Here is a 26117-nt window from a genome sequence, read left to right on the forward strand (position 1 = left end):
TTAAAAATGCAAAAACAATACGAAAAGAACCTACATTTTCGTAAATAAAGCGTTCGATAGCGTCAAGGGTTCAGCGAAAAAGTCCGCGAACGTATAAAAGTTTGACAGCGTGTAAGGGTTAAGCGAAACCGTTTTGGCATTAATTTTTTCGTTTGCGCTAGAGTTTTCGCCCCGTGTGGCCACGGCTTATTAATTAGCATATTATAATATAAATATTATTATCAATAACATGATTCCATGATCACAATGCAAACACTCATTTTGTTTACAACTAACTGCCAAATCAAATCCACCGGATTTCGCCGCGTTTCGCCGCGTCAAAATGCAAACTTTTGCATTTGGCCGCAAGGTCCGCACGATTCCGCACGCGCCGTCCGCGTGCGGTATGTGTTGCCCAGTACAATCCCATACATTCTATTCGTACGCGGTGAAACGTTCCGCACGCGCCGTTTGCGGTCTGTGGCAGGCTTATAGCGTCAAGGGTTCAGCGAAAATGTCCGCGGACGTATAAGGCGGTGCCAGACGGGGCGTAATTTCTAGCGTAAACGAAAAGGCGGTGCCAGACGGGGCGTAAACTCTAGCGCAAACGAAAAGATGCTGCCAGACGGAGCGTAAATTTACGCGTAAATTTACACATTAATGCCAAAATGTTTTCGCTTCGTGTGGCAGGGGTAAAAACCCGAAAATTTATTCCGAATTGTCAAACGTATTGTTTACATCTGTGTTTTGGCCGCTAAAGTTGATTTCCGAATAAATTTTGCAGTTTTTAACGATTTTGTTGCTGTTGCTGTTATATTTATATTAAAAATGCAAAAACAATACGAAAAGAACCTACATTTTCGTAAATAAAGCGTTCGATAGCGTCAAGGGTTCAGCGAAAAAGTCCGACGACGTATAAAAGTTTGACAGCGTGTAAGGGTTAAGCGAAACCGTTTTGGCATTAGCCGTGGCCACACGGGGCGAAAATTTGCGCGCAAATTTGCACATTAATGCCAAATTGTTTTCGCTTCGTGTGGCAGGGGTAAAAACCCGAAAATTTATGCCGAAATGTCAAACGTATTGTTTTCATCTGTGTTTTGGCCGCTGAAGTTGATTTCCGAATAAATTTTGCAGTTTTTAACGATATTGTTGCTGTTGCTGTTATATTTATATTAAAAATGCAAAAACAATACGAAAAGAACCTACATTTTCGTAAATAAAGCGTTCGATAGCGTCAAGGGTTCAGCGAAAAAGTCCGACGACGTATAAAAGTTTGACAGCGTGTAAGGGTTAAGCGAAACCGTTTTGGCATTAATTTTTTCGTTTGCGCTAGAGTTTTCGCCCCGTGTGGCCACGGCTATTAATTTTTTCGTTTAGCCGTGGCCACACGGAGCGAAAATTTGCGCGCAAATTTACAAATTAATGCCAAATCGTTTACGCTTCGATATGTTTACGTGGCCGGTTTGAGGAAATTAAAATCGTTTTGTGGAAGAAAAGGATTGAACACACTAGCAATGATCACTATCTATCAATGTAAACCACAAATAGAACATATTGCGAGCCCTTCCGATTGCAAACAGCTTTTACTCTAGGTTTTACGCTCCACGGACCTATAATCGTTTGACAGCATGTAAACGGCAAGCGTAAATGTTTTGGCATTAATTTTTTCGTTTGCGCTAGAGTTTCGCCCCGTGTGGCCACGGCTTTTGCGCTAGAGTTTTCGCCTCGTGTGGCCACGGCTATTAATTTGTAAATTTACGCATAAATTTACGCTCCGTGTGGCCCCAGCCCTTGGTTTTTATAAAGACTGATCTAGAGCAGGTCCATCTCGTCTGGCAGTTTGCGTATGGCCCAATCTGCGCTCTTAGCTGATATTGGTCAACGTTATTATTGTAGATAATTTTTAGTAACAAATCGAAAATGTCGCTGCTGTACAATACTGGCGAATGGTTCACTTTGGAACAAGGAGGCTCCTTTAGGTACTTTATGTGTTTCGCAAATCTTCGCATCTTTCAATCAACATGCCTTTTGGAAAAAGTGTGCTTTGGTCGGTTGTGGCTAATAAGGTATTTAACGATTGCAGAAAGGTGGAACTTTACAAAATGAAATGGCCGCCAAACATCGATCTGGATCATATGAAAGTATACGCTGCACCCTACGGTGGCCCTATCGCCGTGATAAAAGACAGAAACTCGTTTCTTAAAATTGAAGGCGACACAAGTACGAGACAAGTTATACGGATATTTAACTGTATCGGCAAGCAAATTTCATCGATCAACGTAATGTATTTCTTTATTCGGCTGTAGCGATCTCCCCGCATTCGTTTTGATGAATTGTTATCAGATTATCTTCGCTTATATTTCATTCCACGACTCCGACCTGGTACTATAGTGGGACTTCGGTGAGATAGTGACCCTCGGCTGGTCATGTGCCGAGGAGCTGATTGTGGTGCAGAATGACGGCACCATCTTTATATACGATATGTTTGGTAGTTTCGTTCATAAGTTTAGTGTGAGCAATGACGTGACCGATGTTAGCGAGGCACGTATCTTTCAATCCGCATCCGGTACGGGCGTAGCCGCCATGACCGGAACCGCGAAGATCTACGTGCTGAACAACATCCAAGATCCTAAATCACGGCCGCTCTCCGATTTACTAAGTGAGTACGCGGCACAATTGCATGGCGTTGCATGATGCGACAATTATAATGATCAAGTATCGATTCCCTGTTTCAGACATTACTAACAGCCAAGGATGCTGGGAGATGGTTTCAAAGGATCGCACGACTGTATGCGTGGTGACTCAGGGGCCCGATGTAATCGTGGCCCGGTACGGCGATAATGCGCTCACCACACCACCGATATCGCTAACAACGGATTACAAATCGTTCACTCTGATCTGTGCGTCGTTTGACCATCAACACCTGGCGCTTTTAACTAATACGGGTTGCCTTTGGATGGGTTCATCTGACCTGCGCCATAAGTACTGTGAGTTTACGACGGGACGAACGGAACGACCGACCCAGCTGGCGTGGTGTCTCGATGGTGCGCCGGGCAACGAAACGCCGGCCGTGATCATATGCTACAGCAACATGCTGCAGATCGTGCTCACTACGGGTGAATCCAGTATCTACAGTTACGATTCAGCGGTAACCCTCGTGCAAGAGATGGACAGTGTCCGTGTAATAAGCAGCAATAGCCATGATCTTATGCAGCGCGTACCGAGCTGTACAAAAAAGATTTTTGGCATCAGTATCTCGGAACCAGCCAGCTTTCTGTTCGTGGCACATTGTAAATTCCAGGAACGAAGCCACCAATCAAATGAATATTTGTGTCTAACGGCAGGCAAGCTACGAGGGGCCGTGGGCGATTGTATCGAGGCTGCTGGCTACGAGTTTGATCCAAATACGCAGAAGAGCCTGATACGGGCGGCTTACTTCGGCAAAAGCTTCCTCGCCGACTACAACGTCATTGAGTACGTTCGCATGTGCAAAACTCTGAAGGTGCTTAACGCGCTGCGCGATCCGAACGTTGCCATTCCCATCACGATTCGCCAGTACGTATTTGCGATTCCGGGTGGCACTTTGTTTGATCAGCTTGTTCAAAATTCTCAAACACATTTTTGCAGATTCGAACACCTGCAGCCGATTGTTGTTCTCGATCGGTTAATGTTCCGAAAGTACTACGGACTTGCAATGCAGATTGCCAAGTATCTGAACATCCTTGAGAAGCGAATTCTAGAGCACTGGGCGTTCCAGAAGCTGGCGCAGGATAAAAGTATACGAAACCACATCCTGTCAAGTTACATCTACCATTACTCCAGTATTAATCACTTCTTCGTTCCCTGTGTTGCCAGATGACGACGAAGTGGCTCGAAAAATTGCTGCCAAGTTTGCCAGTGCGGGCCTCCAGCAACCAATGTCGTTCGCGAGCGTGGCGGAACGTGCACAGCAGATCGGTAAAATAAAGCTCGCAATTACGGTATGTATTGCTGTCTTGGGCTGGTCTTGGACACACAATGCATATACGCCACCGTAATGTTTCGTGCACCTTACTTGAAGCTGCTGGAGCTGGAGACGAAGAAGAAGCTGCAGGTGCCACTGCTGTTGAAACTAGGCGCTAGCGAGAAGGCTCTAATTGCTGCCACCCAGTCCGGCGACATCGATCTTATCTATATGGCGCTGCTAGAGATGAAAAACACGACCGAGCTAGCTCAATTTCATATGACGATTCGGCGCTACCCACTTGCGCAGAATCTGTACAAGAAGTACTGCCAGCTCAATAGTTTGTCCACGCTTAAAGATATCCATTCGCAGGAGGACGACTTTCTTGCACAGGCCGAGCTGACTCTACGCGAGGCGCAGCAACTAGGCCAGCTAGACGCCTCGATTTCAGACGTAAGCGGGAATTTTCGGCGTGTTGGCAAACAGATCGAGGCGGATCTATGTGACGAGGCAAAAAAGCTGGCCAAACACCAAAAGTTGCTGAACGATAAGCACCAGAACCAGTTCCAGGGGCTATCGCTGCATGCGACTGTGCGCAAGCTCTTGCAGCTGGGTGATGTGCGGTACGCGGAGAAGTTGAAGAGCGAGTTTAAACTACCGGATCGGCGCTATTGGTGGGTGCGAGTGCAAACAATTGCAGAAAGTTATATGTGGGAGGATTTGGAACGGTTTTCCAAGGCGAAGAAGAGTCCGATTGGCTACGAACCATTTGTTGAAGTGTGCCTGCGCCAGCAGAACATACAAGAGGCCAAGAAGTATCTGCCACGTTGCAGCGAGGACACTAAGCTGAAGTGGTATCTACGCGCTAGGTAAGTACGGCCGTGCTGTACCCAATAGTGTAGGATCGAATAGCTCATTGTCCTTCGTCAGTTAACATTACTTACTCATTTACTTATCAAACTATGACTGATAAACGGTCTTGCCCTGCTGAAGAAGATCCTTTCACCACTCGCGGTCGAGCGTGGTCGTTCTTCATGACAGTCTCTGACTTCTATTCTGGCGTCAATGTTCCACTAAGCAGCCAGTTTTGTGGACCTATCATACGAAACGGCCGCTTAGTGGCCGCTTTGCAACCTCTTAAGCCTGGTCCACACATCGTACGATCGAAATCGCAGCGTGTGGACAGCGAAATTGGACTGATTAGCAAACTTTCGGCCGTCGCAGCAAATCTAGCAAATTGAATCAAGAATGCATTAATATCGGTCCAATTTCCATACATGTGTGCGTGTGCAGACATGTGTGAGTGTGTTCATTATGGTTTGACATGAAAAATTTTATGTCTTTATAGCTCCTTTCTGTAGCTAAAAATCGTAAAGTGGCCGTTAGCCGCTAATTGTTGTCACAGGTATTGTTTTACTAAAATGCAAAATGCAAAGGCAGAAAAACATAGTGTTTCCTCCATCCACTGAGCACAATCCATGGGATCTGCGATTGAAAATCACTGTGAAATCGCAGCGTGTGGATGTTCCACAGATTGCCCCGATTTGGCAGCGACCAAAGATTGGACCGACCAAACTAGCGGTAAATCGCAGCGTGTGGACCAGGCTTTGAACATTAAGCGTCCACATTGCATACCTTTTGCATACGGGTTAATGCCATCGCTCCATCTCGATGAGGTCTATCACGTCTTCTCTGTCCATCTGGATGAAATAAGAAGCGTAACCCTTTCTGGGCTGGGTTGTCTGCCATTCCCATAAAATACTCACCTTTCTGACGCCGGTTGTACGCGTATGTGAGTACTGGTTCTCTACTGTTGCGCTAACTGTTGCGCTGAATCTATTGTGTGTCTTTGTATATTGTAATCTATGTCATTATTGGTACTAATTCTGGAATAGGTGAAAATTCTAAATAGGTGAAAAAAAATCTTAATCAGAAATCTTTTATAAACTTTTCATCTTTAGCTGCTATGCAGAAGCTGCCAACATAGCGTTTATGCAAAAGGATATCGAAAGTTTGCTTAAGATCCTTGATTACTGTGCCAGTGATGCTACCCTCTTGTCAACGGTCCAGAACATGATTCTTCAGGTATCGGAGAAAAAGTGATAAACCACTTCAATGAACGCTTCTAATATAATAGCAAATTATTATGGATCACGATATTAAATATATACAAGTATAAAATACTCCCATGGTACTACTGACGTGATACAACTTTTTTATGATGAATGTTATCATACCGCGCATTCGTTAGTGACTACAATCAGTATTATAAGGACGACCCGCCAGATGTGCTCCATAAAGTCAAAGTCTTGAAACCGTAGCAGTTCATCATCATGCATCATTAAGGCATCCTCCATCGCAAGCGCGCTAGTTTTGTTTGGTGGCCCACTTTGTTGGGCCTTTATTTAATGGAGAGTGATTACAGGGTAAATCAAAATTATTCCTTTAGCTTTATAACCTAACAATATATTTTTGTGTGCCGATTAGATCGCGATTTTATGATTGTTTTAATCATTTTTTTATCATTTGTTTGTCTTCCATGAAGTTTTATCCTAATTTATGCCTAGTGTTTAGTGAAAACACATGTTGTTCCGAAAACCGCAACCCATAGATAAAATGTGTTATTTTCTGTTTACTTCTACGTAAGTGAGTAATGTTCTAACAAAGGAATGATATATGCACAATCAAAAATTGCAACACCGCCGTTAATATGGTAGTGGTTCCATTAGAGTCGATAAATTCTATCGATCCACTTATGTCCACTTACACTATAGCAACACTAAAACAACTGCGAAATTAGGATGGAATGGGAAAAAACAAGCAAATCGTTTTTCAACAAACACAAAAAGGAAGATGGTGGAGAGGGACATGACTTAACAACGCATACTCGATTAAAGTGATGGAGGAGGATAAAACCACAAGCTTGGGAATAATTGGTAATGTTCAGCTGAAGCTTGTTGTACGCAGATAGCTATTTTTACCAACTGTGTTTGCGTATGCGTAAGTAACACGGTTCATTTATAGTAGTAGCGCTACAACAAAGCCAGCTTCATGACTGCCTTACGCCACTTCTGGCACTCTCGCTGTAACCGCTTCTCATCATACGACAGCTTCCGGTGCTTCACACTCAGCTCGTCCGCCTCGGCCTCCAGCTTCAGCTCACGATCTTTTCGATTGATGCGTGACTTGCGAGATGCCTCGTTGTTCTTGTCTCGCTGCTCACGGTAACGCCAGTCCGCCTCGCTCAAATGCTGGTAGGCTGACCGATCGAGCAGCGTTCCGCTGGGCATTTTTGGGGGTCGGCCTCGCCGTTTTGGAGGCTTTGAGCTGCTACTGAAAGACACATCCGAACTCGAATCGCCGCCATATGCGGACGAAGCGGACGATCTTGAACCGGCGCGTACCGAGTCGTGGTCCGCCTGGTATCGTCCGGATGATGACAGTAGTTCACATGTAGCCTCCGGTTCAAGGTTCACATGGTTCAAGGTGTCGATCGTCAGCAGGTGGCAAAGCGGAAGCGACAACGAGGGCGTCAAATTTGCACACTCAATATCTTCTGTTGATACAGTTTCCTTATCAGTTCCTTCCTGTTTTGCTACTGAAGGTAAGATGCTAGTCACAGGATTTAATCGCTCGGGATCTCGTCGTGAATTGATGTTCTTCAGCTCCAATAAGTTTTCCTGTGAGGGAATGTAAACATGGAGTAATTAAAGCAGAGCCGACGCTAAAAAAAGGAAACGATGGTCTCCGAGAGCTACTCACCTCGAACGGAGCGGCGTCGATGAAGGAAAGGAGATCGAACTTCTCGTCTTCCAGGTCCAGGATGTCGTTGGTTAGTTCGGGTGTGTCGACGGTCAACGTTGACACGGGATTGTGTGTGTGGTTGAGATTGGAGGCAACGTTGGTCCGTGGTGACTGCGTGCATACATCTAGTCTAAGGGCCATCGCTGTCGGTCGCCTCCTATCCTGCCGCGTTGTGTATAGTGGTGCTGAAGGAATGGCATGCTCTGTAGCAGCAGAAGTAGCAGTATTAAACATAGTATTCATAGTAGTCGTAGCAGAAAGAGTAGTACTAGTGGCACTAATAGTTGAAGTAGTAGTATTCGTTGCAGCATATATCTTCGATGTACTGCTATCTCGCTTGGCTCTCTTAGTATCCGATGGCTTCCTTATTGCCTCCTTGCACTCCTCTCTATTTGTTTCTTTCTGGTGCTCCTCTTTCTCCGATTCTTCCTTGTCTGTGTTGCTGTGAAGGCGCTTGCGGTGCATCTCGGACTCACCGGCCAAATTGCTATTGCACCTCTTGACAGTGAAATAGTTGTGATCGCGCTGCGATTGATTCGTGTTCTCCGGCAGTTGGCTGTCCGGCGATAAGCTAAAAAGAGTTTGAATAAGATCCAGATTTTTCCCAAAACCGGACACTTGGTCGGTCGATTGTGGACGCTCCGCGGACTTCTTTGTTAGTGATGGTGGTGATAGCGGTTGCGCTGGCGCAGGTGCTGCGACTCTTAATGCCTCTCCAGTGCTGTGGTCCGATCCTGGACGTGATGGGGCGGTATGTTGGTTGTCAATGGTGGAGGAGATGTCCTCTTCCAGCCAGCGAAGCATATTGAGTGAGACTGATTCGTTGATCTGCACTGGGCTAGACCCGGCGCAAAGCATCGGGTCATCAGCTGTGCTGGAGGTGTAGTGTAGTGCCGCGAACGGCGGGGCTGAAGCAAGATGGTTGGATACCACGTCGCAGTCCCAGTTTGCCGACAGCTGTTCTATTTCATCGTGCAGCGATATCGGGCTGATTTTGGGCTCAGCATAATAGTCGATCGTGGTACCGTAGGCGGTCATAGTGCCACTGCACGCAACGCCCGGCGGTTCGGTGCCATGTGGATGTTGGTGGTGTTGGTCCTGCGTGAGATGAGTGCCATTGATTGGAGCGCTGATCCAAAGCTGATCGGAGAGCACATCGTCGGTGAAGAGGCCATTGTTGACGCACGTTTCGTTCGTCCAATGCATCAGCTCAGGTAGGTGTTGTGTAGTGGCTGTGTCGCTGTCTTCCTCCTTTTCCTCCTCCTGTTCCTCCTCAACTTCCACTTCATCATCCAGTTCCTCTTCCGCCACTATACCAAAACTGCCACCTGCCCAGAGGCCTCCACTGCTACTGCTACTATTACCACTACCACTGCTATTGCTATTGCTACTATTACTGCTATTCGTATCATTATTACTACTACTACTACTACTACTACTACTACTACTACTACTACTACTACTACTACTACTACTACTACTACTACTACTACTACTACTACGACTACTACTATTATTAGTACTATTATAGCTATAGCTACTATGTTTTAATCGTTGCTGTTGCTGCTCATCGGCAGATATCTTTACTACTGCTCCCGCCACAGACACTGCTGGCGCTGCCACAGCACCGTTGCTGTTACTGCAGTCGCCTCGTACTGTTGCTGCTGCTGCTGCTGCTGTCACCGAGCACCGTTCTCCAGTGGAAAACTTTGTGGTGGAGTAGGTGGTGGTGCTGCTGCTGTCAATGATGCTTATGTTCTTATTGCATATGTCCTCGTGTACAATGATGCTTGCCTCAGCATCGCTACTGAAGCTTGTCGTATTGATTTCATTCCGGTAGACGTCTGCTGCCTTCCGCCGGTCCATCGACAGTCGTTCACCTGTTGTAGCGCTGTGGTTGCCGCTGCTGGCTGTTGTACAGCACTTCGCCGCCAGCAGCTCGTCCACCGCCTCGTCCATGAACATGCTGTCGCACCTCGACCAATCGGGAATTCCTCCGTTCAAAAAGGCCGATCCTATATTGATTGGGCTGGTAACGGGACCGGTTGATCTCAGCCACTCGGCACTCGTCCCTGCCACACCGGGCGGAGATCCTCTGCGCAGAGCGTACTCGTCCTCCAACTGAAGCAGCTCGTCCTCCTCCTGTGTTAAGGCGCCTGCTGATGATGATGGTGCTACTGCGGCGGTCGACGAAGAAAAGGGATTCTGGTTGCTCCGTTTGACTAGGCCTCCGTAAAAGGTTATCCCTTCTTCTTCCAGTGCCACGCAGGGCACTGGAACAGACACCCGCACCACCATTCGCTTCCGCTGCCCGTACCATCTCTCGCCATGATCGGAATTCGTTAACGAAGTCGGACTCTTGTGCCATCTCGACAGTGGCTGCAGATGACAAAAGTTGAGATGAGCATGACAGTAAATAAGTTGCATCAGCAGAATAGGCGAACCTCTTTGTCCCACGCACGCACGTACGCACGCGCGCAAACACACGCATGCGCGCCCGCGCACTCTAAGTACCATTATACTTACAATAAATTCACCGTTTAATTCTACTGAAATTTTAACGCCTTATGTAACGCCCCGGAAGTTGAGGTGACAGTCGCGGGCCCTTTACCTGTTAATTAAAAAAGGTGTAAAATTGCGTCACATTTAAATAGTGTATGCATATGAAACCGCCTTTTTTGTCAAAAAAACACGTTTATTCTGCAAAAATGGAGGAACTCTTATTCTTCAAAGAAATTTTAATAGTTAGCTATACATTTTTTCCATCTTTTAGGCATCTTACAAAATGCCTCGCCAAAAAAGTCGATCTTTTGTTTCGATCCAAATCACAGGTTCATTTTTTTTCAAACTTTTGTAAGAATGGAAGCGCAGCTGGGCCAGTATTTGCCCCAACGATGCAAATGAATGTTGATTCAATAGAGCCAAGTCTGGTGAGTTAGCCGCAAGCGATAAATGATCCCAATTGAGGTCTTTATAGTCTTCTTGGCCGGTCTTCCGCGGTGTGGTGGAGCATTTTCATCGAGCAAAATCGGTCTGTTTTATCAATTTCGATATTCCGGTCGATTTATGCGGATTTCACGGTCCAAAATCGATAGAGTGTTGCTTGTATAGCTCGCTTATAACCATTTCGCCCAATACGGCATGCAATTCGATGCCTTCTAAAGTTTTCGGTGGTTTTTTGCGATTCTCGTTTCTCACATCAAAATCGCCATTTTTTAATTTTTAAAACCACACTTTGCACTTTGTTTCATCAAGAGCATGCTCACCGTAAGCTTCAATATGCATTTGATGCGATTCTGTCGCCTATTTTTGAAAATGGAAGCAGAATATGAACGATGTCCGCATATCGCAGTTTTTTGGGACGGAATTTGCCATTTTGTACACTAAGACGTATATATACGTATGCCCGGGAAGATCGACAGAGGTATGCATGTATTAATATATACTTGTCTCATGCTTGTCAGTCTTAGTATAAACCCCAACTTTCTCGAAGAAATCGAACAACATAGCATTACGCACATCCGCCACGCGGAGGCCTAACACACTGTGTGAACTCCCGTCCTCACGAGAAACGCGTGACGTATTAACCAAAAGCTATACATCTCGAAGCTTCTGGAGGCTGAAGCAACGCTCTTACCAATGCAAATATCACGATCGAAATCGTGTACCGGTTTTTGAGGCAATGCTGTTTCTGTTATGCGTGGCAAAATGTGTGTTTGTGACCCCGAATGGATCACACTACCTTATCCAGGGACAACATGGCGGCCTGTGGCTGGTTATCTAGCTAATATATCGCACAAATAACGAACCTATTATCCCTGCTGTACTCTAGATGCTGTGTGATAAACAGAAACTCTACCCCTATTGCTGATAAGATCGCTTGGTCACATTCAAGACAATTGACGAATAATGCCGTGCGAATTCGCATCAAAAATTCCTCAACGATCGCGCCGTGCGTCCATTTAGACCTGTGGCAGTATTTTAATGTGGGGGGGGGGGGGGTTGATTCTCCAACCTTCTAGAATCATATCTCCAACCTTTCGCTTTGCTATGCACGCACACATACACATTACTCCCTTGCTCGTGCTTGAAACCGGTTACCGAGCCATGGCCGTGAAAATAGACGCGGAAAATGAGAGGCAATAGGGATGGTAAAAATGGGGATTTATAAAGTGAACTTACCCAACGATAATGATATGATTCACAGGTTAGGCGCAAAAAAGGACACACACACACACACACGCAGGGCCAAGGACACCCTGATTGGCTGGGGATATTGATTAGGTGTCCGTTTGCTTTGCGCTCGCAGGCTAGGTGTGCTTTTGTGATGCTGGTTGATCGGTAGATGCCAAACGTGATACAATTGAAAGGATACTGCCTTTCCGGACCGGGAAAAAATTGCCAAACACTCGCTCACGCGTAGCTTGCACGCACGCACGCACGCAAGCACGCTAGCTCGCTCGCTCACTCACTCACCTAAGGGGTGTTGGAGGTATTTTCCAACTTGACCACGTGCCTCTCGAAGAAGCAAGAACGCACGCAGTCCGTTCGTTTGGTGTTCGTCTAGCAGAATGACGGGTCGCGATGAGATGAGAGCTGCGTAGAGCGAAGAAAACCGTGACGTTCGTTCGCGCGGGTTTGGTAAAAAGTATTTTTGTTGTGCAACATCCCAGTCCTGTGATTGGGTTGTCCGGGTGCTTACGTCACGTCATCGTCCGCTGCGATTGGTGAAATCATAACCCCCTCCTCACCTGGGTTCTTCAACCGCGCTGCTCTTTCTACTTCTCAACCCTTCTTAATGTCCCTAGTAACCCGCATGACTTGGCGACGACAACCATAGACAGCGTCACCTTATTCACCGCCGCTGCTATATTGTACACGGCCATCAAAGACAGTGTGCGTGTTATAGAGTCTACACTTGAGTGTCAAATAGAACGACTCTTGGCTTTACACTCGCTCGATGCTTAATTATTAGCCACAGCAGATATAGTGCTACGCTGATAGTGAGGATACTTTAACCAAATATGCTATCTCATGCTCATCTCTCGCCGCACACACACAAACGCTACCAACACAAAACTACGAATACACAGAGACGGAGACTCGTTTTTGACTCGCTTTACATGGTCATCGCCGAGCGGGATCGTTTGGCATGGCCTACTTCTTACTTGTTCGGACATTGGCCTGGAACAAAATTATTGGAACACACTAAGTCAAAGCACTCTCTATGCGGAAGCTTACTACGCACATTTATCATTTGAGCTAATCGGCATCGGTCAGCACGGTAGGCATGCTTGCGAGCTGAAATTATAAATAATAATGCGAAAAAGGGAGCGGCTTGAAGAATCATATCATATATCTGGGATAAAGGTTGAAGCGTAATTTAAACATACGACTCGTCCGTTAAAATATATATTTTTTAACATATATAATGACGGGCGAGCCGTATGTTTATATATATAAGGGTTCGGAATGAAGGGAAACAATAATTGTTGACACATAATTGGCTTGATGCAGTTGATTTTGGGAAGCAGTGAAATATAAATAATAAAAATAAAATAGAGCAAACAGAAAACGAACGGAAGCGCGAAGATATTATTACGAAGGAAATAAGATTCATTTATTATTCATGTTAAGCAACGAACAAGGAGATTTGGAGAGCAAAAAATTAAGCTGCGACGATTAGCAAATCTAATTATCTAATTTTTGATACTAATCCTCATCAAAATTTCCCTGCTCTCATGATCCTTGAATTCGCTTATCAACCGCATCAATTATTATTTTAAACGAATTTTTCGACTCCAATCCGGAAATAAGCAAAAGCCAGCCACTAGCTATTGGCACAAAATTACTCTACTTTAAATTTACACACGAACCCAGCTCGTGCAGCCTCCTATTAAAATAAGACTTCCTAATATAGCCTAACATGACGAATGGACAGCTGGAGCGTGAATACATGGCGTGAAAAAGCCATGTATTTATGAATGCCTTTTCATTAGAGAGACCTGTTATTGCTGGTGCGTTAGCGACGATTGCTTCCTAACATCTCTAAGATCATTTTAATTTGAGGACACACCTGCTTAATGCTACTGCCAATCACTCAATATCGCGGTATCCTTTGATGACCAAAGGATCCAACGGGAATATGGAAATATATATAGCTTTCTATCTTCATTACATTATCGAGTGCGAATAGTTTTTTCGTTTCGTTCAACATGATCATGCGTTGTGCTGAAAGGAGAAAAGAAGGAAAGGAAAGGCATTCTTCTTCAGGTCTCCATCTTTCTCCCGTGAATAGGGGAAGAGGTGTCCGATGGTTCGTTTATTTTACGTTTCTTATAAAGCCGAATAGTCACCATTTTCCAGTTAATGTCTTGAACAGATGACACGCGTAAGGGCGCTTTAAAATTTATAATAAAGCGCTAAACAAAATCAAGATACATTTTTTTTATAATTTGTTAACCTTTCTTCCTTTTACGCCTCATTAACAGTACTATTTGTTTGTTTGTTTGTATTTATGTATGTGCATGTCCGTGTTTGAGTGTATGTGTGTTGGTATGATGCTGTGTAGAAGTGTTTAAGTAATCGCGTATAAGAGTTGCTGTGGGGTCCTAACCATTGCCGTGGTAGAGGCGATATAGGAAGACTCTACAATAGTACCAAAACATAAGAAAATAAATGTGTCAAAAGAAATAGAAACATTACAACAACAAAAAAATAAGAAAAGCCACGAGTTCTGTTGATAGATACACTCAGCGTAAGAAGTGGTGTTGGTAGTGGTTTTGGTATTGTTTCAGTCCCCAATATCATCATCATCAGCCGTGAGTCCTTCGAATGTGTTGTTTACGGATAGGTTCTACAAGTGAAAATCAAAAAGTGAAATAGATAAAAAAAGACCGAGAGAGAAAAAGAGAGAGAGAGAGAGAGAGAGAGAGAGAGAGAAAGAGTATGAAGTCGTTAGCATTATTGCAGATGTGCGAATGGTCAACGAAAACGATTTATTCCGATCATCCTCAGCACATGAAGAAAATGATACATACTGGTCCGATAGGCTCGTGAAATTTAGGCATACGGTCTTCCATTTTCACATCACGTTCCTTAGGCTGCGCCTGTTTCGTGTCAGTATCTGGCACCTCACTACCGACAATCGTGGCCTCGTGGCCACTGGAATTGCTTCATAGAAGAAAAAGAAGATTGCAGATACTATGTTAATCCCCTCTCACAACATGGCAATACTGTTTTCAGTGGTTAAGGTCGGATGTAAATGAATAATTTTTGGTTGGTGTTGATTTAAATGCAGTTGATTGATCGCGTTGCCCGGTTCATTGGTTAGGAAAATACATTTACGCATTCCAGGTGTTCTGTATGTTTTTCACGTCCTCCTTTGTTTCTGTTACCAACTTTGTCGGTCATACAAAAAGCTACGATCAGTTTGATCATGCACGTTGACCATTCAATCAACAACAGGTATATCTCAAAATAAGGCATGAAAAACATTATTTTTGCTATAATAATCCAACTCAACGCATTCATTGCAGCAGAAAGAGCACCAGTTGGTCATTTGTTTGTGCCTATAATTAGTTCAACGGCGCCCAGACGACACACAAAGTTATCGCGATAAGTTTTGCTCAATTTGAGCAAAAGTTATCGCGAATACTTTCACGACCTTCAAAACACAACACAAGGGCACTGTTTACATATGATTTGACAGCTCCAAAAGGTGTGGTAAGTCCATTCTCGCTTGCTCGCTCGCTACACTTGCATTTCAGTTATCGCGATACCTTCTCGGCGGATTTGTATGGGATGACGTTTAATTTAGAAGTTCTCGTCGAGAAGTTCTCCAACATTCGTCGTCGTGTAGACGCCGTTTTACAGGCGCGTCTCGGATGCTGTAAATGCATTTTATTCTTTTCTTTAATGCTTACCGTTGATATCTGGCAGTGTTGCGATATACTGGACGATTATCTCCCCTCTGTTCTCGGTGATTATCCGTTTTGCGATCATCTGCAATGGTAAGAGATTTATTTTTACAAATATGAAAAATGATCGGGCATCGCCACGCGACAATTGAAGCAGCACACAATGTTGAATATATGCGGGTTTAACAATACACAACGCTATCAAAATCAGGCAAGCATTAATCATGAACAATTGGAAGCTGATTCTGTGTAGCGCAGCGATTAGAGCAAGAATACAAAATTCGCATGGCAGTTATCACCCATGTTAACTAAATAGGGTTTTCATTAGGAACGAAAAACGAAAATCGTTAAGTCCAGATGGGGAAGGGGACATACCCGTATTTCTATTGTTATGTTTTATGCTAAAATTGGGTATTCGCGTCGGCGACTGAGCGTGCGCAGGCTGACCTTTTTCGTCGTCGGTGTTCCGTACACGCCAGCTAATGATTTCCTCCGGTGCACCTCCGGCATCCCCATTGCCTGCTTTATTCTTACAGTTCTGTGTAGTAACATTCTCTTTGTCCGGCTCATTGTCGCCTCCAGCGCCATCTTCGCCAGCAACTGCAGCAGCCTCCGCTCGTTTACGCTGGCGCTCTTCGCGCTCCTTTCGTTCCTCCTCCTGCAGACGTTCTTCAATTTCACGCTCTCTGGCGGCCGTATCAACCGGTTTGGCAGCACCAAACACCTTTGCCGCCGGTACCGGTGTCGGTTTTGCACGTGGCGCGGACGACAGTTCCGGTTCTTCGCCATTACGCCTGTTAGAATCACCTTCTCCGTCATTCACTTCTGAATCGTCATCGATTGAGCTCGGTTTCTGTCGCTCCGGGATTGGCAACGTGCGCGGCTGCAGTACCAGCTTTGGCCGCTCCATTGGTACGTCATGGTCACGGCGTGGTGTCCGATCTACATTACGGCGCATGAACCCACCGTCACGGTCGCGATCACCACCTGGACCTCCGCTGCCGAAGCGCCTGTATGCGTTCGGCGAAACGGGTGCTGCTGCTGCCGCAGGGCGATCTCCGGCCCGCCAGTTACCACCTGAATCGGGACGATCGCGTTGCTCATCACGATCTCGGTTGTAGTTATTATAGCGACGCATTCCACTGTTACCACCGTCGGAGCCGCGTGGACCGTAGCCGCTACTATTGCCGTCCGGCCGGTCGCGCCAATTGTCCGATCCACCGCGTTCCGAATCGCCACCACCGAAATTGTCGTATCGATTGTTGCGCCGTTTCGTGTCATTCTCATTGTACAGCCCGATGCGAATGCGCCGGTTGCGGATGATGGGTTCGGGCATGGCCAGTACATTGATCAGATCATTGCGCGAAGCAAACTCGATGTTGCCGAAGCCACGAAGCCGACGTGAATCGCCGTCATCTCGCGGCAGCGACATCGAGACGATGTCCATGCCAGGAAAGAAGTCGTACAGATCTTCATCGTTGATATCATACGGTAGGTTCGACACGTAGATCGAAAAGGGCGGATGATGCGGAATCGAGTCATCGTTCATTATCCGGGTAGCCCGCGGTGCCGTCGGCAATGCGATAACCTGCGTTCGCAGGGAACGTTCATCATCATCGTCATCCACATCATCGCCCCAGTCGCCGCTGAGCTTGACCGGTACAGAAATCTGCACCTGGTTCAGTGCGCCCGTATTACCATCGGTAAGGAACTCGCCTAACGAAAGCTTGTTCTTCTTCGTCTTTTTGCCCTTTTTTCCTAAAAGAAAAAAAGCAAAAAACAGATTGATTCGAAAATATGTTCGAATGCTAATGCGACTTTTGAGTGGCCGAAATCATCGGCAATCGTCGTGTTAGCCTTGATTAATTTGTTCCACTGTGCCAACTGTGCTACAATGTGTACAAAGCTGTTGTGTGTGTGTGTGTGTGTGTGTGTATTGTAACAGGACTAAAGTTGTAAAACGATCTAAATGTCGCGCTGAACGAGACTAGGCCGGCTACAGTGGAATGCGTATTTTATGAGAATGGCAGACTACAACCCAGCCCGTAAAATCTTCTTAGGTATCGCAGATGGACAAGGGATGGGGGACTCAAATAAAAATTAAGCGATGAAACAGATATTACTGCCAGAATTGCACGAATACCGACTTGGACAACAACCGCGCCTGATCGCGATCTTCTGTGACAGATCCAAACCGCCTTTCGGTTGTAGCTCTGCGCTTGATATGTAATTATTAGCAACTGGAATCCGTAAAACGAATGATTAACAAGAGTACGATACCGGTGAAGGTATAATTCTTTCATCAGACATAGGGCGCATTTCCAATGGAATTTGATAGTTACAAAGGCTAATTATTATGAAGCGAGTGCTCATCAATCCTCAATCAATGAGTGCTCATCAATCCTCTGAAAGTACTCCACGTTTACATTCCTTTTTGATGTCTTGTCATACAAGTTCTCCTGTCTCGTTGATGGTCCAAGTGATACCAAGTGGTAGTAAAAACTAACTATATCCAGGGGAAACTCGAAAACCTATCCTCCGTGTCACATACCAAGCAACTAACCTACAGGCACTAAAAAAAACGCCTGTTGTTTGTGGCAAATGTCTGGAATATGTTTAATCTCAACAAATGAAAAACGAAACTTCTACTTTTTCTTTAAAAATTGCTCAGCTACAGCCACGCGGTAACTGGTAGCCCCCTCCCCTTTTTTGAGGAATACGATTGAGCGTGTCAGAGCGCATACCATATACCAGATACAGGGATGCTTGAAGGTAGGCCACGGCTGGCACTGATCATGCCCTGAAAAATCATCCTACAACCAGTGATAACCGCGGATGACCAGGACTATCGTTTTGCGGCTAACCACTTTTACAACACCTTTCTCGCAATCACACGCACTGAAACTGATTATTTATTGAAGAATTTCCTCATTTTTACCTGATACGGTAGCCATAATGACTGACTCCTTTAACGCAGCGATATGAAAGGGCGAACACACTCGCACACGCACTTAACCGATGAACAAAGCCAGTGATTTGGTTGTCAAACGCTGACATTTGGCTCGATTTCTGGTCTTACCGTTTCATGGGCTTACCGTTTCTCGGACTTACCGTTTCTCGATAGCGCGCGTGCTGGTAATCGCTGGTGGTCCTCTGCATTAAAGATGCTTTATTAAATCAAAGAAGGAGCAGGGAGTGGACAACAATGCCCAAATTTTAACTTAATCTCTAAGTTGAAATCCACCTTTCTCTCTCTCCTGTGAAAAAGGGGAAATATTACAAATCTATCGGGGCGGATCCGGCGTAGTTTTATCCATAAAATGCTTGTACAAAAAAGAGTTGCTTTTATGGCACTTTATAGCGATCCTGAGAGAGGCGCTCGTAAACGGGGGCACCAGCAGTGTTGGCCTTGCTTAACAGCTGTCAGCTCTCAAGTCCATTTTTCGATCACGGTTAGATACACACAAGTGCGTGAAAATTCTTGTTACAAAAGCCTTTTTCAGTAAGTAAATTTTCTTTTTACCGCGCTGTGCGACAAAAGTTTCGTTAAATGGTACCCAAACAACATTAAACTCCTCAAAACCATTGGCTAGCGACTCGTGCAGGACATAATTAATCACATTAGAACCGCTGCCTCATACGATTGCTACACATAAAAACATCCTGGTTACATAATTTTCTCCGGTAGGCAAAATGAATGTCCTGCGTACCGTTCGTTTGGTAACCTACTCGAAGCCCGCACTTCGCATGGTGCAATCTCGCAGCTACTCTGACGAGATGGCCTTCACACTAGCCGCCGCTAACAAGGTGTTCTACGATAGCGCCAACATCCGGCAAGTAGATGTGCCGTCGTTCAGCGGTGCATTCGGTATCTTACCTAAACACGTTCCGACGCTAGGTAAGTTCTGTACTGACCGGTACCAAACAATATTGTGGATGGACCGCTTTCCTGGATTGCTACACGACTGACCGTCGCCATTTTCTTTCTAGCCGTGCTGAAACCCGGCGTTGTCACCGTGTACGAAAACGATGGTGCCCAGAAGAAAATCTTCGTTTCGAGCGGTACCGTCACCGTGAACGAGGATGCGTCGGTGCAGGTGCTGGCCGAAGAGGCCCACCCTGTCGAAGATCTGGATGCATCCGCCTGCAGGGAATTACTGACCAGTGCCCAGAGCCAGCTTTCGTCCGCTTCGGGAGATAAGGTATACAGAAGGCGGGAAACTGTCAGCCTATAGATCAAATGAACAACAAGTCTTAGCAGCTTAGTAACAATTTCTTTCTCTCTTTGTTTGTTTCTCTCTTGTCTTGAAGGATCGTGCCGAAGCTGCCATCGCCGTGGAGGTCGCTGAGGCTCTGGTGAAGGCCGCCGAGTAAGCCGCACAACTCCTTTTCTCCTTCTAACCTCCAAGTAAACATCGTATGATCGTGTGGGGCTTCGACCGGCCTGAGATAAGTCCACAGATTCAGTTAATAAAGTTAAACGTAATCACCAATTCATGTGGCCAATCTTACTTCACCAAATAAGTTCTTTTTCAACCGCTAATGGTGCAGCGACGTTCATTTTTAATCGAAAAAGAAACCTCGAGACGAATAACTTTTACCACAGTCCTTCGAAACAGAAAAACATTAGCCCAACTATTTTCTTGATTGGGCCGGTGAGGATAGCTGGGCCTTGTCTTGGTTGAGACTGTTGAGACATTTTTTTCTATTCAACACTAATTATTCGGCTTCATAGCGAAAATTAGTTGATACGGTTTTGCAAGAATACCGTATACCTATAAAGAGATTGGGTTCCTGACCCCTGAGTATGTCCCTTGCCCCAATTATCATTAAAAAAAAATGTTAGTATTACCGGTATTTCAAATGAACTGTTCCTTCTCTCCCGCATCTGACCTTTACTCACCAACCGCCAAAACAGAATTGCAATGCAAACAAGCCAGAGGAGCAGAGAGATTGCTGGTGCATTTAATTGAAAAGCGCTTTAACAATTTATGCAGGCAATGTTAAGGACCTTGAAGGTTAGCCATATTTTATCGCCAGTAAACATCTGGTAGCAATGGAACGGATGCCCGGCCTCGCAATAATTAAAATGCAGCAATCACAAAGCAGTGCTTGAATGCACACCTGGGTGGTTTTTCGGCCCCGCGCAGTTTAGGTACAGCGATAACACATGGAGGCCGCTGGCCCGCCAACCGGAAATACTAACAACAAGTCAGTTATGCATAAACTGCTTCACAAAATAATAACCTCTAGCACCCGATCCTTAATCACACCTCGTTTCGTCTGTCAGACAGGCTAGTGTATGCTCGATGAATAGTTGAATGGCGTCTAATAAAGGAACACAATAGGGCCCTATTCCGAGTGTCTTGTCTTGCAAACGAGACTGCTGTACTACTGTTGAAATATATTTCGTAAATTAGTTTCGTATATATTAGTATATTTTTTCGTTTTGGTCGTAGTTGCCATTGGACCGAAGGATGTTGGTTTTTGGTGGTGTTGGTGATTAATTTGGTAGTATTAGTATTTGTTTTGAAATCAGGCTGTAAAAAATCACAAGTTCATTCATTAGAGCTAAACAAGACTGCTAAGTTTTTTCAGCAGTAGTACAACAATCTCGTTTGCAAGACAAGACACCCGGAATAGGGCCCATAATCTATCTTTGTGACTAGATTTCGTGGTCTAGATGTCGAAGTATGCATCTAGCACCCCAGCATATGTATCTAGCACCCCAGTCGCAGAGCTGGCTGGTAGCTGCTGGAAGGAAATGACAGGAATGTGAATGTGGAAACCGGTTATTTTCGGACTAAAATTAAAATTTATTCAGCGACATCAGGATGTCGGTCGATAAGCAAATATCTGCGCGATATGTGCGTGACTTCTCCTAGGAAATATATTTCCTAATAGGCCGAACCGGTCCAGATTAGAATATCCAATTTGCCGATCTTCGGCTGCGATGGTGATGGGCCGGTGGCAGACGTGGAGCACACGTGGTTCACGTTGGCCATGTGTGTTAAGGGTAGAACGATGGAACGGGAAGATGTTAGTCTACTTCACTCGCTCACCCCTTTCTCTACGTCTACTTCTGGTCTGAAAGTCGAGGCTTCGCGATCACCGTTGAGTGAAGGTCACACTAATTACTGATGCAGCCGTCCATCATCACTCTCCCCGGCCAAGCTGTGTTGGGGGGAATTGCGCCTCCCATCAGCAGTATCGGTTGGCGGTTCGTTGAAGCCCAACGGCGAACGTTCGGTTCATTGCTGCACGTGAACCGATCCAAGCAGGCAGCCTATACTACGCTCCCCTGGTTCTTAGTTCTTCGCTACTGAATTGAAGTACCTGTGAGTGTGCGTGTGTGTGTGGGTAAAGTGTATACGCTCGCGTGTGTATGTGACGGGAGGTGGTGTGTGTATGTGTATAGTTGTGTATGTGTTTAGGTTCTTTGGGGTTCTAGCGTGCAGCCAACCCACCCATCAGCCAGCCAGAGCTACTATCCATCAAAAAGAAACATAGTAGCATGCACGCGTTCTCCAATCATCCAAGCGGGCTGCTCCCCGTGGAGCAGAACTTCGATCCTAGTAAACCATCGATCAGGGAGTTCTTTGCCGGCCAGGACATTTTCGTGACTGGCGGTACAGGGTTTATGGGAAAGGTGCTGATTGAGAAACTGCTCCGCTCGTGCTCGGACCTCCGGACCATCTACATGCTGATTCGCGAGAAGAAAGACAAGACCGTCGAGGAGCGTATAGCCGAAATGCATCAACTTCCGGTAAAACTCATGTTCCCAGTAGCTGCAGCATATCGGTACCTAAGCCCAATCCTTCGGATCTTCCTTTGCTTATCTCCCGTTGCGCAGTTATTTGAAAAGCTGCGCTTAGAGGCCCCACACCTGCTCGCCAAGACTGTACCAGTGCGTGGTGACGTGTCCATGCCCGGGCTTGGCCTGTCGTCCCAAGACCGAGAGCAGATGCGCGAAGTATCCGTCATTTTTCACGTTGCCGCTAGCGTACGCTTTGACGATCCACTCCGGGCGGCGATCCTGCTAAATACTCGCGGTACTCAGGAGGTGGTACGCTTGGCTGAACAGCTGCCGGATCTGCGCGTTCTCATGCACGTCTCGTCGACCTACTCCAACCCGGACCGGTACGTCATCGATGAGGAGGTAGGTTCTGGCCCGTACAGCAATTCATCGTTAACAGCGGCTAAAGGAATTAAAAGAATATGCGTATTGTTTAGGTATATCCAGCATACGCCGATTGGCGCGACACAATCCGAATCGCGGAGCACTTCGACGAACAGACACTGGACGTGCTAGCGCCGAAGTACATGGGCTTTCTGCCGAACACATACGTGTTCACCAAGAGCCTGGCGGAGCAGATTGTCGCCGAGCATGCGGACCGACTGCCATTGATCCTGTTCCGGCCGTCGATCGTCATCTCGTCGATGAAGGACCCGATACCGGGCTGGATGGACAACTTTAATGGACCGGTCGGGCTGCTGGTCGGTTGCGGCATCGGTCTCTGTCGGACCATGTACTGTGATCCGAACAACATCGCCGATTTTACGCCCGTGGACGTGTGCATCAAGGCGATGATTGTTGCGGCCTGGAAGCGCGGCACGGAGTCGAACGTAATCCACAAGGCAAGGTAAGTTACCCTTGCTTAGCGGGTAAGCGGTTGTGATTATGCAAGTTGCTATCCGATGAAGCGTGGGATTTTCCATGTGCAAACAACATGTTGTTCTTGATTGTGCGCATTGTATCGAGCGATCGAGAGTACGTAAGGTCTCAATCGGATATCTTCCTCGCTGTGAACACACTGCTCGGCCTCCAAGGTATACGCCCAGTTCTTGCCGATATCCAAGGGCGACGAGATCATGAAATAGTCAAATGAAGCGTTCGCTCCGCAGAGCCTTTGCATCGATACCAACATTCCTAGATTCACGGTTACGCTCGGCTCGACATATTTCCTCTTCGATACACTTCAGAGTAGTCTACTACAGAAATCCGATTAGAAAGTTCCCCCTAGTAAAAGCTCTTCCCCCTTCTAAGATTCCTGGTGGTAGTAGCAGATGGTGTGGATTCATTCGGATTGTGGGACTAGTTCGTCAGGTATTTCCCAACAAACGCTCCACTCTCCGTTAGTAGTCTAGTTCGACCAGTTTGAACCTCTTTAACACATCTTCTCCATCTAATCTAATCTCCATATCTTTACCGCTGCTGTCGGTGCTCTCAGTACGAGCCCGAATCTTCCTATCTATAACTGCTGCATCTCCAACCTTCGCAATTCCACGATGACGCAAATCGTTGAAATGGGTCGCATGATATCCAATGAGATTCCGCTCGATAAATGCATCTGGGCACCAGGCGGTAGCATCACGCAGGTCCGTATTTACAACCTGTTCCGGGTGCTGCTATACCATATACTACCGGCCATTCTGATCGACGGCGTATTCCGCTTGATGGGTCAAAAACCATTGTAAGTGTTTTAGTTTTTTAGCCCCGACTCCAAACAACTACATGATGTATTATCTACATGTAAATTATAACCCCAGCCTGGCGAAACTACAACGCAAAATCTACACCGCTAACGTGGCGCTCGAGTACTTCATTTTGAACAACTGGGACTTCAAGAATCGTAACTTCATCCAGTTAGCGTCGGAGATAAAGCCAGAGGACAAGTAAGCGATGCTATCACATCTACAATTGGCCGCCCTTCATATAATGGGATGAGGAAAAAGTAATTCATAATCGTTGGGTGAAGTTCAAGGCTTTATTTAAAATATTTTCGATGGTACGATGTTCATTAATATTATTCATTTTGTTTGATAATTTGCTGACATTTCAATGGAAACTTTAGTGTCCCTCTTTTATAAATGGTTTATTTCTTTTTAGTGAAAAACTATTAGTTTTCACAAGTTTCTCTAGATTCCAGTTCCAGTTCGAACAAGTTGAATGCATCAAAACAACGAAGAAGTTCTAGGTTTTACAAACATGTGATGCATTGCGATGTCCTGATGTCAGGGCCATTTTTCCCATTGAGTACAATGGACACGTGCCAAGCGCCCCTCCCCGCGCTGGTTGGGGCCCTCAAAGCACTACGATTTTGGTGTATTGTTTGAAAATCAAACTTATTAGAAACTAGAGGAAAAACATGTATTAAATGGGAAACAATCTTCCCTACCCTACCCAAATAGATCGCGCTACAATTGTAAAAACAGGGGAAAGTGGGGGGGGGAGCGTTATCATGTTGTGCCCAGGGCCTCCAAGAGGCTAAAGGCGGCCCTGCCTGATGTGAAATGCACCTCAAATGATTTGTTGTAATTTCCGCGTAAATTTACAAATCAATGCTAAAACGTTTACGCCTCTATATGTTTACGTGGCCCGGTTGAGGAAATTAAAATCGTTTTGGGGAAGAAAACGATTGAGCACACTAGCAATGATCACTCACTATCGATGTAAACCACAAACAGAACATATTGCGACCCCTCCCGTTAGCAAACAGCTCTTACGCTAGATTTCACACCCCTCGGACCTATAATCGTTTGACAGCACATGAACGGCAAGCGTAAACGTTTTGGCATTAATTTTTACGTTTACGCTAGAGTTTAGCCGTCTGGCAGGGCCTGTTGACTTTTGTTTTCAACATGCTGAAATTTTCTCTTATCAATCCTGAGATCAACCTGAGAGTGTTGGTTTAATACTTGACGAGATATCGAAAACGAGATATCGAGATTGAAAATAATGGATTACTTTCCCCTCAACCCAATCTGGATAGATCCTCTTTATATAGCCTTTTCACTCGATTCTTCCTCCTCGCCGCACAGTAAAGACTTTTATTATCGGGACTTTATCGAGTTTGATGTGACGCTGTACTTCCGGAATTGCATACTCGGTGCCCGGCGCTATCTACTGAAGGAGAAGGATGAAAACATCCCTAAAGCGCTGGTTCATCTGCGGCGTATGAAGCTACTAGACAAGGTGTGCAAAACCATAATCGTGGCAGTTTTCTTGTACGTCCTGCTCATCCAGTTCGATCTACTCGGTATGGCACTATACCTGGTTGGCTATACCTCGTCGTTTGATCTGGGTTGCAAGTGAGTCCCGGCCGTGCAATTCGCATCAGAGTTGCCGATGTTCTGCATTTTATTTTAAACAAAACAACAATGGTGAAATGAAAGGAAAATAAATGGTGTTTGAAAGTTGTTTCACTGGTACATGTTGTTTTAAAGTCGTTTTTTTTATATAAGCTCTGTCTAGTTGCTAGAAGACCACCATCGGTTTGTTCCAGAAAATCTTAAAGGATCTTGTGATATCTTGCCATGTAAACGCTTGCACGTCTGTTCTGTTGCTTGTCCCTTTATTCACTGGCTTGCTGGTTCGCCCCTCACCTATACCAGCATCCCACATCCTACCCCTCTTTATCCGTCCCCTTACATCGCACTACATACAATCCATTTCAACTTCTTTCTTCAAT

The 26117-nt window shown here is 45.7% G+C and overlaps 5 protein-coding genes across 7 annotated transcripts; 3 read left to right on the top strand and 2 right to left on the bottom strand.

The window, feature by feature from the left end:
- The first annotated feature begins 1780 nt into the window (after positions 1 to 1780).
- LOC125953612 (vacuolar protein sorting-associated protein 16 homolog) lies at positions 1781 to 6222 on the top strand. The gene is made up of 8 exons (XM_049683296.1): positions 1781 to 1958; positions 2063 to 2258; positions 2371 to 2638; positions 2715 to 3534; positions 3607 to 3755; positions 3835 to 3959; positions 4040 to 4791; positions 5884 to 6222. The coding sequence occupies exons 1-8, from the start codon at positions 1900 to 1902 to the stop codon at positions 6023 to 6025; spliced, it is 2511 nt and encodes an 836-aa protein (XP_049539253.1). The 5' UTR covers positions 1781 to 1899; the 3' UTR covers positions 6026 to 6222.
- Positions 6121 to 12633, bottom strand: LOC125953601 (serine-rich adhesin for platelets-like). Of its 2 annotated transcripts, none has more exons than XM_049683284.1 (4): positions 12203 to 12633; positions 10253 to 10337; positions 7685 to 10105; positions 6121 to 7602 (listed from the first exon to the last, which is right to left on the bottom strand). In XM_049683284.1, exons 3-4 carry the CDS (start codon positions 10022 to 10024, stop codon positions 6955 to 6957), a joined length of 2988 nt encoding a protein of 995 aa, XP_049539241.1. In that variant the 5' UTR covers positions 10025 to 10105; positions 10253 to 10337; positions 12203 to 12633; the 3' UTR covers positions 6121 to 6954. The 2 variants fall into 2 exon arrangements, with proteins under 2 accessions (XP_049539241.1, XP_049539232.1); XM_049683275.1 differs by having other exon boundaries at positions 11909 to 12633.
- Positions 12634 to 14021: 1388 nt separating this feature from the next.
- LOC125954753 (eukaryotic translation initiation factor 4B) lies at positions 14022 to 18665 on the bottom strand. 2 transcript variants are annotated; one of them, XM_049685311.1, is made up of 5 exons: positions 18584 to 18665; positions 16093 to 17403; positions 15652 to 15730; positions 14767 to 14899; positions 14022 to 14582 (listed from the first exon to the last, which is right to left on the bottom strand). In XM_049685311.1, the coding sequence occupies exons 1-5, from the start codon at positions 18597 to 18599 to the stop codon at positions 14520 to 14522; spliced, it is 1602 nt and encodes a 533-aa protein (XP_049541268.1). In that variant the 5' UTR covers positions 18600 to 18665; the 3' UTR covers positions 14022 to 14519. The 2 variants fall into 2 exon arrangements, with proteins under 2 accessions (XP_049541268.1, XP_049541262.1); XM_049685305.1 differs by having other exon boundaries at positions 16021 to 17403.
- Positions 18666 to 19011: 346 nt separating this feature from the next.
- On the top strand, positions 19012 to 20164 carry LOC125954761 (ATP synthase subunit delta, mitochondrial). The gene is made up of 4 exons (XM_049685324.1): positions 19012 to 19147; positions 19334 to 19543; positions 19636 to 19847; positions 19957 to 20164. Exons 2-4 carry the CDS (start codon positions 19339 to 19341, stop codon positions 20017 to 20019), a joined length of 480 nt encoding a protein of 159 aa, XP_049541281.1. The 5' UTR covers positions 19012 to 19147; positions 19334 to 19338; the 3' UTR covers positions 20020 to 20164.
- A 1698-nt stretch (positions 20165 to 21862) lies between these two features.
- LOC125953848 (putative fatty acyl-CoA reductase CG5065) lies at positions 21863 to 25857 on the top strand. Its single transcript, XM_049683647.1, has 6 exons — positions 21863 to 22411; positions 22499 to 22804; positions 22879 to 23288; positions 23877 to 24119; positions 24196 to 24321; positions 25468 to 25857. The coding sequence occupies exons 1-6, from the start codon at positions 22160 to 22162 to the stop codon at positions 25739 to 25741; spliced, it is 1611 nt and encodes a 536-aa protein (XP_049539604.1). The 5' UTR covers positions 21863 to 22159; the 3' UTR covers positions 25742 to 25857.
- Positions 25858 to 26117: the final 260 nt, after the last annotated feature.

Source organism: Anopheles darlingi, chromosome X (genome assembly GCF_943734745.1).
Source record: "Anopheles darlingi chromosome X, idAnoDarlMG_H_01, whole genome shotgun sequence".
NCBI lineage: Eukaryota > Metazoa > Arthropoda > Insecta > Diptera > Culicidae > Anopheles > Anopheles darlingi.